This window comes from Syngnathus leptorhynchus, chromosome 17 (genome assembly GCF_054491065.1).
Source record: "Syngnathus leptorhynchus isolate UIUO chromosome 17, UIUO_Slep, whole genome shotgun sequence".
Taxonomy (NCBI): Eukaryota; Metazoa; Chordata; class Actinopteri; order Syngnathiformes; family Syngnathidae; genus Syngnathus; species Syngnathus leptorhynchus.
In genome coordinates, this window is record NC_141211.1 from 4,638,740 (window position 1) to 4,653,720 (window position 14,981).

At 41.1% G+C, this 14,981-nt stretch overlaps 1 protein-coding gene across 2 annotated transcripts in view; it reads left to right on the forward strand.

Annotated features, from left to right (window-relative positions):
• LOC147043284 (cell adhesion molecule DSCAM-like) overlaps positions 1-14,981 on the forward strand; it is a 44,592-nt gene that overhangs the window by 21,249 nt on the left and 8,362 nt on the right. For both annotated transcript variants that reach the window (XM_085935532.1, XM_085935533.1), the window contains exons 4-15: positions 4,234-4,380; positions 5,165-5,443; positions 5,545-5,820; positions 5,918-6,214; positions 7,136-7,411; positions 8,135-8,413; positions 8,487-8,606; positions 8,905-9,084; positions 13,785-13,981; positions 14,110-14,206; positions 14,425-14,553; positions 14,726-14,893. In XM_085935532.1, the coding sequence (XP_085791658.1) occupies positions 4,234-4,380; positions 5,165-5,443; positions 5,545-5,820; positions 5,918-6,214; positions 7,136-7,411; positions 8,135-8,413; positions 8,487-8,606; positions 8,905-9,084; positions 13,785-13,981; positions 14,110-14,206; positions 14,425-14,553; positions 14,726-14,893 (2,445 nt within the window). The remainder of the gene's footprint in view (positions 1-4,233; positions 4,381-5,164; positions 5,444-5,544; positions 5,821-5,917; positions 6,215-7,135; positions 7,412-8,134; positions 8,414-8,486; positions 8,607-8,904; positions 9,085-13,784; positions 13,982-14,109; positions 14,207-14,424; positions 14,554-14,725; positions 14,894-14,981) is intronic.

The window sequence follows — 14,981 nt, forward strand, 5'->3', positions numbered from 1 at the left end:
GTTCCACACAGACACACACACATGGCAACACACAAACATGCATACACAGAGGTTTCACACAGAGACACAGTTGATGAATATTCATGATGAAACAGCTGAGGCTCAACACTGCTTCATTTATTGTTGGCCAAAGAGAGGCCAATGATAGCATTGTAAAGCCTTTAATATTATCATTCCCTTATTGGCTAATTTGATTGCCAACACCAGTCGACAAAAAGTGGACACAATTGGAAGTTTTTGCTCAAAAAGATCCTTGTATTCAGTTTTAACTTGGAAAACAAAAATGCTTACGCAGCTGACAGTCTCTTCATTGAGCTCTGGTTTTTGTCTGACAATGTTTGCCAATGAACTCCATTGTCAAACACTGTTCATTGTTAGATTGTCTTTGCAGAAATAGACATTTTGTCTCCCCGTCTTCACAAAAAGCTTCTACTGTAGTTTCAGGATTGAAGCAAATTCATTGTGGAAATAATGCTGACAATGATTTCATAAAACAGAACACCATTCACCACGAAAAAGAGATGTTTGGCCTTACGAAGTGTTTAATTCTGAAAATGATGACCTGGTCAAAAATAGTCATCTGGCATCTAGCTAATCTCATGATATATCTGCATAATATCACGTCTACAATTCTGTTCCTACGGTGACGACGCAACCCAAATTTTTCAAGATATCAGTAAATACATGCATGGAAAAACCTCTAGGCCATTCATAGAAAACATAAACAAACAGGAAAATATAGTCGACAACATTAGCTGCTGGCGCCATCGTCTAGCTTGCTAGCATCAGTCTCGTTAGTTACTCTATGTATCATCAGTGCATATGAAAGTCACAATGTTTCATTTTAATGTTGCATTTGGTTAAAATGCCTGGATGGACAGACATTAACTCTAATCTTAAATTTGATCAAGTTAATTGTGAAAAATGATGATACCAGTCATAGTTCATTGCAAGCATAAACAAAAATCTTTGCCATAAAGATGCTGCTTGTGAATAGCTGTCATCCCAGCTGTTATAACATTTAGTTCAATTGCATTTCAAATAATTGAGCACCCCGAAGACATGCGGTATCTAAAATCTCTATTTGGTCCCAGGAGAGCGGAGAATGTGGGCCAACGTTGAGGCCAAGCGCCTCAGGGTTTGAGCTTCCCTGTTGTCTTGTGATTTGAATATCATTGCGAGTCCATTTGCATCCAGTTTTAATCGTGGTTTATTCAGTCAAGCAGAAGATGACATCTTTATCTGTGGTTGACATATGAGGCAGTTACCCTCGGGCTAACGCGTGTCTTGTTAATGAGCAGAGGGATGCTGCTGCTGATTAGGAAAGGCAATAAAAAAAAAATATATATAAAAAAAAAAAAAACGAGCAGACTTCCACTCTGACTCAAATCTGCAGGCAGCAGATAGGGATGTTGGCCCAGAAAGGCTGCTTGAAGTCTGGAGTCCAGGTGTGGTCAAAAATTAGGCCACCTTTACTGAAGTTCTATAAATTGCCATTATGAGCTCAAAAATCAAAATCTATCAAACCAGTTCATCCTTATCCTTAAGCGAAGTAGATAACTTTACTTTGAAAATATTTAATTTTAGTGCTTTGTCAAATTTGACCTTTACAAAGATAATGGTATTATTTATTTATTTATTTATTTATTTTTTTATTTTTTTAAATGACTGCAGCATGGTTTTGAGTTGACAGCATTCCACCTCAACCCTTACTATTGTTTGCTGAAACAGTGGTGGCCGGTGTGTTGCCATGGTAACGCCAGGAGCTGTCAGTTAGCCCCCCCCAATGGAAGAATGACTAGTGATTTTTATTAGTTTTACAAAATTGGTGGGATCCCCTCTTCATAGATGTGCTTATCCCGGGCTGCTGATCAAAGTGGAGCAGTCGGGTAATAAATCTGGTGGAACCTAATTACAACGCAGGCTCTCATGGGCTCATCATATGCTTATTACTCGGTAATGACACATATGAGTCTAACGCTGGTCATTGCTTCAAACGTTAATGAAGAAAAAGAATGGAAACTCACAGCCACAATATTAACAGTTTAAGAAATGAAATGTAGACCTGCATTCATTCTAATTTTGCAAACCAAAATATATCTCTTTGTATAATTCAGTGAACACCACAGTAAAAAAAGATATAAAAAATAGCAGTTACACTTTCAGATAAGTTCTGCTACAAGTGTATTTTTTTTTTATTTTTTATTTTTTTTTTTTTTACTTGTGTGTATAATGTTCTATTGTGCTATGTGCAGATCTGCAAGGCTATATTTTTCCCATTATACTGACTCAATGAGTTGTGTCTTCAAGGTTGTATGATTTGATAGAGACTGGCACAGGAACACTGCAAGAAACAAAGAGAGCTTGCCTGTTGAGATTTGTCCAAAGGACAAGAATGTCCCTATATATATATATATATATATATATATATATATATATATATATATATATATATATATATATATATATATAATTGCTCTGCCTTGCCGGTGAATGATGTTGAATTAGCATATGAAAGTGTTTTTTTTGTTTTTTCCCTTCCCCGAGAGCACATATCTGTAAGCTAATTTGTGAGTCATTTTAAATGACACAGTGGTCGAATGCCGCTTGTGCTTTTCTTCTTCTTGATCTTTTATTTTTCTGCTCGTGTTCTTCTTTGCTCTCTGCATCACTCCGTCTCATCTCTCCTGACTCCCAGCTCATCTCTCCACCGCTTACATCTCAATTATAGAATATTGAAGCGACGCAGGGAGCCAAGGGTAACTCGCTTTAGATGAAGAGTACGTTTTGGAGGAACATGTAGCGGGAGGTGCGCTGGCGGACAACTTAGTAAACATAAAAAAAAAAAAATGCTTAGCCTACACCAATGTGCTCAAACCTTATCTGAAATCCTCCAACATCATTTGGTGTCCAATGAATGTATCAATAAGCTTATTTCAGCATTTTCTCTCCGTCCCTATTGTCACACAATTCTTGTTTCAGTGGAAAAACTGCAAAGCCTCCCATTTTTACGAGAACAAAGAGTCTACTTGTGGGTTCAGTGCGCCTTATATGGGGATTAATTGAAGCTATTGACTACGGATCCAAATGGGACCGAGCGAAGATGAGAACCCAACTGATTGCCTGCCAAGAGTGAAGCCACAGTGTCCGAAATATATGCTGTAGTACAGACATAAACAGAGTCACACACACAACACACACACACACACACTCGTACTGCCAGACAACGTTAGTATGCACAGCAGGTGGAGCAGGAAAAAAAAAAATAAAAAAATAGTCGAGAGGCGCCTCCGGTCGTTATTATTGACCATTCCTCCATGCTGCATAAATGCATTTACACTCACTTGCATGCACAAAATACACACACAAATAAATGAACACACAAGCCAGTAGGATCAGAGGCAACTGCAGTAATACACAAAGCATCAAGAGAAATGCCCTTAGCTCACAAGGACACGTACTGCAGCATTGACTGTGTGGAAACAATAAGCAGATTCAGGAAAGAATGATTTTTTTTGTTTCTGCCAAGCATCATATATTTAATATTTCCTACCTTATATTTGGCTAGTCGCACATGAGATCATGTCGAACTGGGGGGAGGGGGGACGGAACCCTTCAGGATATCACAACTGCGGTTGAAGTTTTCTAATTAGGTCAACACGTGCTGACGGTGGTGTCCTTGCAGAATATGTATTACTCCATCACCTTCAACAACAGTTCTTAAATAACATCCAATGAAATGCTATATGACATCCAACATTTTGTCACATCATTTATTCAAATGGAGGCTGCTGACTTAGAAAATCCACTGGCAGCCACTTATTGCTCCTCATGTAAATTAGCATAACATCAGCATGATATGAACATGGTCGCGGCCTTGACTTATCAAAGCGTTCCGTGATCTCGGGGGTCCCAGTGCTTCAGTCAGGAGATGGCAATGTGAAAACTAGAGAGAGACAGAGAAAGGGGGGCGGGGGAGCTACATGATAACAAGTTGTGTTACGCGGCCTTGTCATGGCGCCTCGGAGCCGTACTGCTCAAAATAGGCAGCAGCAGATGTTTGGAAATTGCAATCGCGTAGGGCCGCATCCCACGCTTGGCTTGCAAATATTTACCATGCGACTTTGATCATGGATCTTCTTCTTTTTCTCTCTACTTATTTCTCCAAATATGTAAGGAATGTTCTGTATCAAAATTTTAAAGGGCTGATATACAATTTTTTTTTTTTTACAGTGTCACGGTTTCTCATCACATCGACGGGAGCCCTGTATATCCTGGATGTCCAAATGGAAGATGGACTATACAACTACAGGTGTATGACACGCCATCGATACACAGGGGAGACCCGACAGAGCAATAGTGCCCGACTCATTGTTTCAGGTAATGATAAAAAAAAAAAAAAAGAAACATTTGCTTCATTCGAAATGAATGCAGTGACAGAATAAATAAAAAAAAAAAAAGGGCTTGACATCTGATAAAGGTCATTAGATTGGTGCTGACATATTTTTTGGGGGGGAGAGTGGGTCAGAGCAGAATATGCCCTTTCTACAGACGCGTGTTACTTTTGCAGACTTGAAGTGACACACTGCAATTTATCAGGCAGCATTAAGGACACTAATGAGCTTCAGCATGGGGGGGAGAGTGTGAGACTGTTTGATTGTTTTGGGAAAATGAGTCATCTTTGTTTTTAATGCTTGTCCTGCTTTCAAAGGCTTTTTTCTGTTTATTTAATTTGTATTTGGCATTTATTTATAATGAATATTAAATGCCTGTGTTGAAAAACTTCAATTTTCATTTAAAATAATGTGGGATAATTGTTTTTCTTTTTCACGTTTTGTTTTTAATTTCAGTTTGTTTAGTTTGTGAGCATATTGGTTCGTTTTTCTTCAATTTATTTAAATGTAATGACAACTTAATTTGTGAGAAATGAAAGAAATACGATATTTTTATTGGGATTTTTTTTCACTTTTTGTATCTTTTATGTTGCTATTTCCCATTAACTATAACGATGGATAGAAAAGACACACACAAGCACAAAAATCCATATAAAAATAATTGATTAAAAAGCAAAACACTTTACCATGAGATGTGCAGCAAATCTAACAAGATAGGCTTCTCTTTTGAGGCCTTCCACTCAAAGATTATATATTACTTCTTTTTCTAGATCCCACCAACTCAGCCCCACACATCCTGGACAGCTTCGAACGCCGTGAGGTGATGGCGTCTCACCGAGTGGAGTTGCCGTGCAAGGCCTCGGGTCACCCTGCACCCAAGTACCGCTGGCTGAAGGACAACCGGCCCCTGGAGCCCGACACGAGATACCGACAAAGTGTCACGGGGCTGCTGATAGAAAGAGCCCAACCCAGCGACACAGGCACATATGTCTGTGAGGTATGGAACGGCTACGGCAATGCTGAGGTGGTCGGCAGGCTCCTGGTGAAAGGTCAGTGCGGGTCCATTTCACATTCATCCCATCATCATGGAGCTTTTCCAACAAATGACATTGCTCAAAATAAAAAAAACTCTACCTTCTCTAACCCACAGAGACCCTGACAGTTGTGGTGAGCCCACGGAAAGTGAAGGGCAGTGTTGGCAGCCAGGTTTCACTCTCCTGCGGTGTAAGCGGCTCTGAAGAGTACCAGTTGTCCTGGTACCGCAACGGCGAGCTCATCTATCCCAGTAACAGCGTTCGAATGACGGGCCAAAACAGGGAAAACCTAGTCATGGCCGGGATGGCCAAAAGCGATGGAGGTGCCTATCAGTGCTTTGCCAGACATGGCAAGATGTCTGCCCAGGACTTTGTTCAGGTCGTTTTAGAAGGTCAGAATTTGAAATGTACCTTTTCACAATCTATCATAGGCCCTCCCGTTTTTCTCAGTATTTATAATTCGCTTTAACGTTGTCTTTTCTCTCCCAGACGGTACACCAAAGATTCTGGCTTCATTTAGCGAGAAGGTCTACAACATCAATGAATTTGTGTCACTATCGTGCACGGTGAAGGGCACTCCAGAACCAAGGGTGACCTGGACGCTGGATGACGAGCCGGTAATACGGGACAGCCGCCACCGCATCTCCTACTACACAAACACTGAAGGTCATGTGGTCAGCCACCTGAACATCAGCCAGACCCAGGTCCCGGATGGAGGGGTGTATCGCTGCATCTGCAATAACTCAGCAGGGGCCGTCTCCTACCAGGCGCGAATAAACGTAAGAGGTGCTTGTCAGATCAACTCTTCCAACCCACCATCACATATACACATCAACATGCCTTGATTTATTCTGCTCAAATCATTATTTCAATTGGTATTGAATTCTATTTTGTATTTTTTTTCATCAGAGTCGGATAAGCACAGCTTTGAGTAGTTTCACCTTCTATCATCAGTCACTAGTGACAGCATTATCTTTTTTGAATACCCTGCACCATCCCCAGTCCCCGCTGATAGGTTTATATTCCGACACCGTTAGCGTGATTTACTTTACGCCAGTGTATGACGGTAGAGCTATCTGCTCTCTGCAGGGACACGCTTGGTTGGATGGTTGTAATCATGTCGCTGTAATATTGGCGCATTCAAGCTCCCTGCGCATGGACATTAGCGATTGTCTATTACAGAAGGTTGCCGTCGACGCCGCCATCGGTTTAACTTGCGTTCATCGATGCATGATTTAAGTCTAAACGGGGCAATCTGAAAGTGGTGGAGAATAGATGCCAAATGCAGTCAAGCAATGAAGATTTTTCTCCAAAGGTGCCATTGCGGAGAAAACGTAATGACTATTTTTCACATCCTTACCTCCTTAATCGTGCTAGAGACTAGCAACCCGGGTTGAGTCTAAACTCCAAACACGCTACTGGTTGTTGTTAAACCAATTGGTTTTGACAATGTATAGTTAATGACCCATAACAGATATTAAAATGATTCAAAAAGATAAAAAACCCTGACCCTAACCCTATTGTTCACTTTATGTTGTCTTATTATCGTCCGTAATGGATCTCTTAACGTTCCACAGACAGAATGAATCAAGGCATGCAAAATTTGTGGTGCGTTACAAACACGTAATCCAGCTAGCTAACGTTTGCACAGGCACCCCTGCCTCAAAATCAATTTAAGAGGGTTGTCTCTCCAATGTGTCCTTCAAGGGCCTGCCAGCATCAGACCGATGAAAAACCTCACGGCTATCGCTGGCCGGGACATGTACATTCACTGCCGTGTCATCGGCTACCCTTACTACTCCATAAAATGGTACAAGGACTCCAATTTGTTACCGTACAACCACCGCCAGCGGGCCTTCGAGAATAACGGTACCCTGAAGCTGTTTGACGTTCAGAAGGACGTGGACGAAGGCGAATACACGTGCAATGTGCTCGTGCAGCCTCAACTCTCCACACATCAGAGTGTCTATGTCACTGTGAAAGGTATGGATACCATCTGACACACACAACATACCATGCTAGTAAAGCAGGTTCACTCCAATATTAAGTTCATCCATCATGATCTTTCACACCGATATGTCAAATTAGGAATGCACACATGAATGCACACATTTCATTTTATCATTCCGCAAGATTTAAGATCAGCAATAAAATGAGCCTGTTTTATCAGTCCGTATGCAGATTATACTGCAGTGTCATGCTAGCAAAAATACTTACGCGTGACAACCTGTAAAAAAAAAAAAAAAATCCTTTCACTGATAGCAAATCACCACATCCATCATCCCGGGGCTCGTCTGAATATTCAGTGATGCTGAGCGGAGGCAGATGATGATAACCTCACGCGGCTTTCTTTCTACAATGACACGGCATAATTTGAAATGTCGGATGGGCAACCCCGCCTTTTCCCTCTCTTTACGCTCTCTCTTGACGTGCTAACGAGCTCGCCAGAGTGGAATCACACAGCATAGACAACACTACAGCGGCTAATTTGCCTCTCGGCTGCTTAGCATTCCACGGCTGCAGAGAGGGAACCCCCAGGAGTCCATTATGTCTATTTTGTTGCGAATTAAATAAGCCTTGAAGTGGCGCTTATTCCGATGTTATTTGAAATTATTAATTTTCATTTGCTTGTCATGATGGCTACAGTGTCCCCAGGGAGCTAAGGAGAGTGAGAAAAAAAGTATCATTTGTATTTCTCCTGTACAGTCCCACCGACCATCCACCCGTTTGAGTTTCCTCGGTTTTCCATCGGGCAGCGAGTCTTCATTCCCTGCGTGGTCATGTCGGGTGACCAGCCGGTCGTCATCACCTGGCAAAAGGACGGGCGACCCATCCCGGCCAGCCTGGGCGTAACTATCGACAACATTGATTTCACCAGCTCGCTTCGTATCTCCAACCTGACCCTAATGCACAACGGCAACTATACATGCATCGCACGCAACCAGGCTGCGGCCGTGGAGCATCAGAGTCAGCTCATTGTCCGAGGTGAACAGAACTTAATGACGGATATCGATGACTTTGCATTCCAAGGTTAATCTAACAAATGTTTCTTTTACAGTTCCTCCGAAATTTGTAGTGCAACCAAAAGACCAGGATGGCATCTATGGTAAAGCTGTGATTCTGAACTGCTCCGCTGAAGGCTATCCTGTTCCTACCATCCAATGGGAGTACTCCAAAGGTAAAAAAAAACAAACATTCAGACCCTGCCTGCATATATATATAGTCTATTGCACACGTGTAAACATGTCCATTCTGCTTATGGTATCTATTATGTCCTTGGGCAAGATTATTCTCTTGAAATGCAATAATTCCGTGCATAATATTGAACGACTGCCGTGAGGCTGAACGTATCTGCATTAAAAGAATGACCTTTCTGTGAAAGAAGCAAATATGAATACAGTTCACGGGCAGGCTACCAGATTGATTGTTTTTCAAATGTATAGAATGAAATGGGCAATATATTTTCTTTCCTATAGGTGCCGGGGTCCCTCAATTCAAACCCATCGCTCTCAACTCAGGCTTTCGCATCGAGGTGCTGGTCAATGGCTCCTTGCTCATCAAACACGTGCTGGAAGAAGACAGTGGTTTCTACCTATGTAGAGTGAGCAATGACGTTGGAGCTGATGTCAGCAAGTCTATGTATCTCAATGTCAAAAGTAAGTCTACAGTTAAATTCACAGTATTCGACGGCTACAGTCGAGCACTGATTGAATTGAAGTTGAATGAAGTGAATTTTGTGTTTGTGTGTACGTGCGTGAATTTGTGATTCCCAACCAGTCCATTGAGGCTTGGCGCATATTTCCATCAACCACAACGAGATGAATCTTGTGCCCCTGTGGCTGTTATCAAGCTACAGCAGAGAACTCCCCGCTGAGCTTCTCTCTCTGTCTGCCAAACTCAAACAAACAACAACTAGCTAGCACTCCTCATGGCCTTTCTTGTCATGACCCATCACACAAACATGCTCAGTCTGAAACCCCGCCGTTCATTAGTCATGCCAGTATTGTTCACAATGAAATGAATTTATTTGGTTGAGGAAGGAAAGAGATCAATTACATTTATTCTCTCGTCATTGCCAGAAAATAGGAAAGGTTACTATTGTATGGTTTATAATGGCAAGTTACTGAGCTATTTGTTATTGAAAATGGGTGTTGATATATTATTTTTATTTTTCATCAATCAAATTAGAAGTCAACCCCCACATTTTCTTTTGTTTTGTTTGTGGAATATGAATTCCACAAGCAAAATCCATCCGTTTTTATCCATCACAAAGGGCGGCCATTTTGCCACTTGCTGTCGACTGAAAATGACATCACAGTTGCCAGGTCTCAGGTCACAACCAATCATGGCTCACCACTTTTCTGCAGCTGAGCCGTGATTGGTTGTGACCCGAAACCTGGCAACTGTGATGTCATATTCACTCAACAGCAAGTGGCAAAATGGCCGCCCCGCCCCATGAGAATTTTTCCACGAACCTAATATTCCACAAATGCAATATTTATCAGAAAGCTAGTGGGAGCACGTAAAATATTTTGGATTTTTTTTTTAGAATTAATTCCCCTTTGAGTGGCTAGCAAATAAATAGACAAACAAAAACATATACCCACAAATGTAATTTCACTGGCCATTGTGGAAATCTGTAGTTTACTGCGTTGCATTATAGCAATCGGCTATTCTAGTGTGTGTGTGTGTTTGTGTCTCAGAAATCCCTCTGGTCCAATCTCCGCTGCTCCCAACGATGCAGGCTGTTGTGTTGATACGTGTGTTGTCTTGACCTGTGTCCATTGCGCTCCATTATAATCTTAATCTCCTCTCCCCATGTTAGGGAGTTCTTGTGCATTAACCCCTTAAATCTTTCTTTGTTTCTTAATTGACGCAATATTCATCCGGTGAGGTTTGCTGTTTGTAGCTGTAACACTTTGCAATATTAGTGCTGCACACACTGTTTTTATGTTGTTTATCCAGGACAGCCGACATTATTTGAGCAGCTACTTAAGAGGCTTAGGAGGCCAATTAGGGAGGCGCACAAGCTGACGCATGCTAAAGCACTCACGTGACGGATAGTATGATCTTCGCTTTGTGTTATTGGTTGTCCGAGCGTCGCTTCTCAGTAAACAAACTGTGACGAATTTTTTAATTATATTTGTGGAGATGAATAATTAGGTAAAGGTCATGTGACACAGGTGAGCAAACAAAGCTCACGGGCACAAAGGACTTTGGATATGAATACAAAATCGTAATATATAAAGATACACTGAAGCTATTATAAGAGAATAATGGCCCGGGAGTCTGATGCAGTGGCTTAGATAGCTTCTTCTACTCCTAGTAAATGAATTGCAGCTATTGCAGTATCCTAGCTTGGCACTTTCATTGTTATGAGTCCTTGTTCTAGGCTAATGTCTCATCATAATACACCATACATCATCCTATATGGACATCACGGCTGCACTAACAGCAGTAGAGGCTGCCCGCACTTACTGCACTGGGATTAAACTGGGCCGTTTGTGTTTATTTTTTTCTCCAACAGCTTCTTATGTAACTCATAATCCATCATTGGGGTGCAGGTGGAAGCAAATGATTTTGATGTGCTTAACCGTCAAGCATCCTTACCTCCAAAACAGACGCAATTCAGCCAATTCATTACCAATCCACAGCGGATGCTATCAGAGTCAGTCAACAGCCACTCAGTGTTTATCATTGCCAATTAAGACCAATCAAGCCAATTAGGCATCATAATGTCACGAGACACCGACGAGGCCAGAGAACATAATGAGGTGTGTATGAGGAGAAGTGCTAAATGGTCTTTTGGTCACTGAACAGCGCCCTTCAAATAAGCATAAGGAAGTCCCTGATCTGCATCTCTTTCATCTTCTTTACTCAACTGCATCCAGCACAAGCCCCCCTCCTCTTAGACCCACCCAGTCTACAGGCATATATTTGTTCTTGTGCTCCATGTCCAAGCCAATTGTGCAGCTAAGGGAATTATTTCAGTACATTGCAGGCGCCCAGTGAACTAGTCATCTCTGTGCAATTGCCGGAGTGCTCTTCTTTGCCCCAACACCCCCGACCCCCCCACTTCCACCCCATCGTGGCTGGCTGGCTGCCTCATCCCCAGCACCCACTTACAAAGTGGCTGCAGGGCATGGAGCTATACTTGTCATCTCTCGCCTGGCTCTCATGGCCCTGTAGAGCCGGAGTCCCCTGTAGCCAACATTAGCCTGCGAGGCAAGCCGGCTAGTAACACAGTCCTGTTACACTTTATACACTAATGAAGACATTATGACGCTAATAGTTTCAAGCTAATAATATTTGTAAATTGCAAATAAGACTCTGTTCTTAATTTCCTTCCCAAGATAAAGATTAGATTAAGAAAATAAAAGAGAGGCCAGTAGGGGTAGATATGAATTTGTGATTTTTGCTGATTGCCATCTAAACAACTCAGTAAGATCCTCTGAGAAATTGTGTCATGGCAGCCAAACATAATGCTAGAGCAGGGATGGGCACCTTTGATGACTGTGAGGGCCCCAGATGATCATCTAGAAATGTGAACATGCGCCCCCTACTGCCATAGTTGAGTTGTAACTTTTTTTGAATGGACAAACCTAGTGTCATATTTTATGCAGATGTGCGGAAAAAAAACAACCTAAAACTTAGCTGCAATTTAAAAAAAAAAATGTACCAGGGAATTTGAAACCAAGATATACATAACATATATAATAAAAATAGATTCTTAATTCCTCATGAAGCAGTTAGCGTATTTGTATTGCAATACTATATGATATTATAACCATCTAAAATGAATCAAACACACAGAAATGGGTCACACAATTCATCAATTTTTAGATTCATCTTGCATTGCACCATTCAGGGCATGATTGTGTAATCATTATTATGCTGGAAAAAATCAATGTCAGGTCCATGTTCTATCAAAATGGTCCTTTTTCTAAGAGCAGAGGCAGGAGCGCGAGCAGGAGGAGGAGAGCAGGGAGACCGTCCGATGCCGGTTGGCATGGTAACCTGCCCAGGTGAAAGGAAGCCTGGGAGGAGGGAAGGGAATAGAAGGGGGGGGGGGGTGCTTTTGTCTCATGGGAGTAGCCTATCAGCAACTAGCCTATGTGCTACAATCCCCTGGAGGCTTAATGTTTTATCACTCCCTTCTGGGTGGCTGTGGAAAAAAACTGGCTATATCTTCATCACGGTACGACTTTTGTTAAGAGACTGTACCTAAAATGCAAATTGACAATGACATGTTTTTGTAACCATTATGTCAGAATATAATGACCATACTGTAGTAGCCAGTGAGCCTGTTCTAAAAATAACTCATCAGATCAGATTTCCTAGAAATCTTGATATAGTGATGATTTGAAAATGTTTATAGAAATCAAATACGGAATTTCATACAGATATTGATCTGTAACATAATTGGTGTCTTCACAACTTCATTAAAGTAAATTTGAGCCAATTTGTTAGTTCAGAAATGTATATGGAATTCAGCAGGCCTAATATTTCAAAATAATTTAAAATGCATTGAAAATGTAATAGATTTCCTTCTGGATGCTAAAACAATTTGATATTCACAGTTCAGGCGCCTTATTTCCGCTCCACCGTTGTCGTTTGTCACCTCCTAGCGTGTTCCGGACCGCCAGGAGTGTCAACAACGTGGCCAAGTGTTTCCGCTTAGCCACTTACATGGCAAAATGAGAGTAGCTGTGCTTCTAAAATGATAACATTTACATAGACTCTTAGCTGTTTTATTTTTCCTTTGGCTTCCTCCCCCACCCCCCACCCCCTGCCTCACAAAAAATGTATACTTGTCATGCAAAATAAATCAACGTTCCTTTCTGTAGACCAGGCCCAAATGGCTGCAGAGTAAATAAGAGATGAGGCTTAAATGTTTGCAACCTCTTGCCTGACACTTCTCATCACATCACTGAAGTCACGCTTTACATGTGTATGTGTTTGTGTATATCTGGCGGCCAGAGAGCTGCTATGTTTTGTGGGAGATATCACCAGCGTGGATTTGCTTTCATGTCTTTGGAGGCTTCATTGAACCTTTTAGACACCTCGCCTACAAGATACATGCCAACACCTCTTGCTAAAAGGAAAGCTACTCATTCAGCTACATAACATTGAAATTGCTTAAAGTACCAGATGTTTATATTATTTTCGATATATTATTTATTATTGTACAAGAAAACAAAAGTCAACTCATAGTGTAAAAACAGAATTGATATTGAAATTTATATTGATTATTTTTCTTCTATTTTTTTTTAATTTTTGAAAAAAAATTCTACTTTTTTATAACTTTTTTTTATTTTTCTTTGTATTTTTTCCTCTTGATTTTTTTACAAACTAGTTCCCGCCATGATCACGTCTTACCCCAACACCACACTGGCCACGCAAGGGGAAGAAAAGAAAATGAGCTGCACGGCTCATGGCGAGAAGCCCATCATGGTACGCTGGGAGAAGGAAGAACGTATCATCAACCCTGAGACCAGTCGCTATGTGGTTACAGTCAAGGAGGTCGGAGATGAAGTCATCTCCACCTTGCAGGTAGGATTCTACTTTTTGAGTTAAATATGAATATAACTTCCTAATAATAGTCAAGGCTCATCATTAACCACCATGTATGAAAAAAAAAAAGTAAAATGAGAAACAAGTAACTGTGTTGTCTTCATCAGATCATGCCCACAGTGAGGGAAGACTCGGGCTTCTTTTCCTGCCATGCCATCAACTCCTTCGGTGAAGACCGAGGGATCATACAGCTCACAGTGCAAGGTATATTTTATTGAAGATACTTTTAAGGTTGAACACATTCACCTTTTATTCATTCAGATTTCAAAACAATTCATTGAATGGGAAGATGTTGGTCCTTTTTTCATATTGGGCGTTTGATTTTGTTGAGTTAGGTCATAATTATAGACTATAATTTACTGTAACCGCGGTCAAATAAATCAAGAAATGAATGTTAAAAAATCCACTTTTGATGTTTGCAGAGCCTCCTGATCCCCCAGAGGTGGAGATCAGAGAAGTGAAGGACAGAACTATTGCCCTACGTTGGACTATGGGATTCGATGGCAACAGCCCAATCACAGGCTTTGATATTGAAAGCAAGAACAAATCAGGTAGGGCAATATCTGCTAATTATTTACACTGGTCATCAAATTTTTATATATTTATTTTCATCAGAGAAGCAACTTTTCTACATTATTATTTTTGCATTCATTCTGAATATGATCTTATTTTTTTCTGAAGCAAATCAGGTTTAATAATAATAATAATAATCCCCTTTTACAGCCTCTTGGGACACCGCTCAGAAGACCAAAGATGTCTCACCTCAGCTCAACCAGGCCACAATCATTGACCTGCACCCATCTTCCACCTACAACATCCGCATGTTTGCCAAGAATCTAATCGGAAAGAGCGAGGCCAGTAATGAGCTCACCATCACCACCGATGAAGCTGGTAAAATGTTGTCTACGTAGATAGATCTAATAGATGTGCAATATCTTAAATAATTACTATGTCCACCTATTAGAAAGCCTTTATGTTG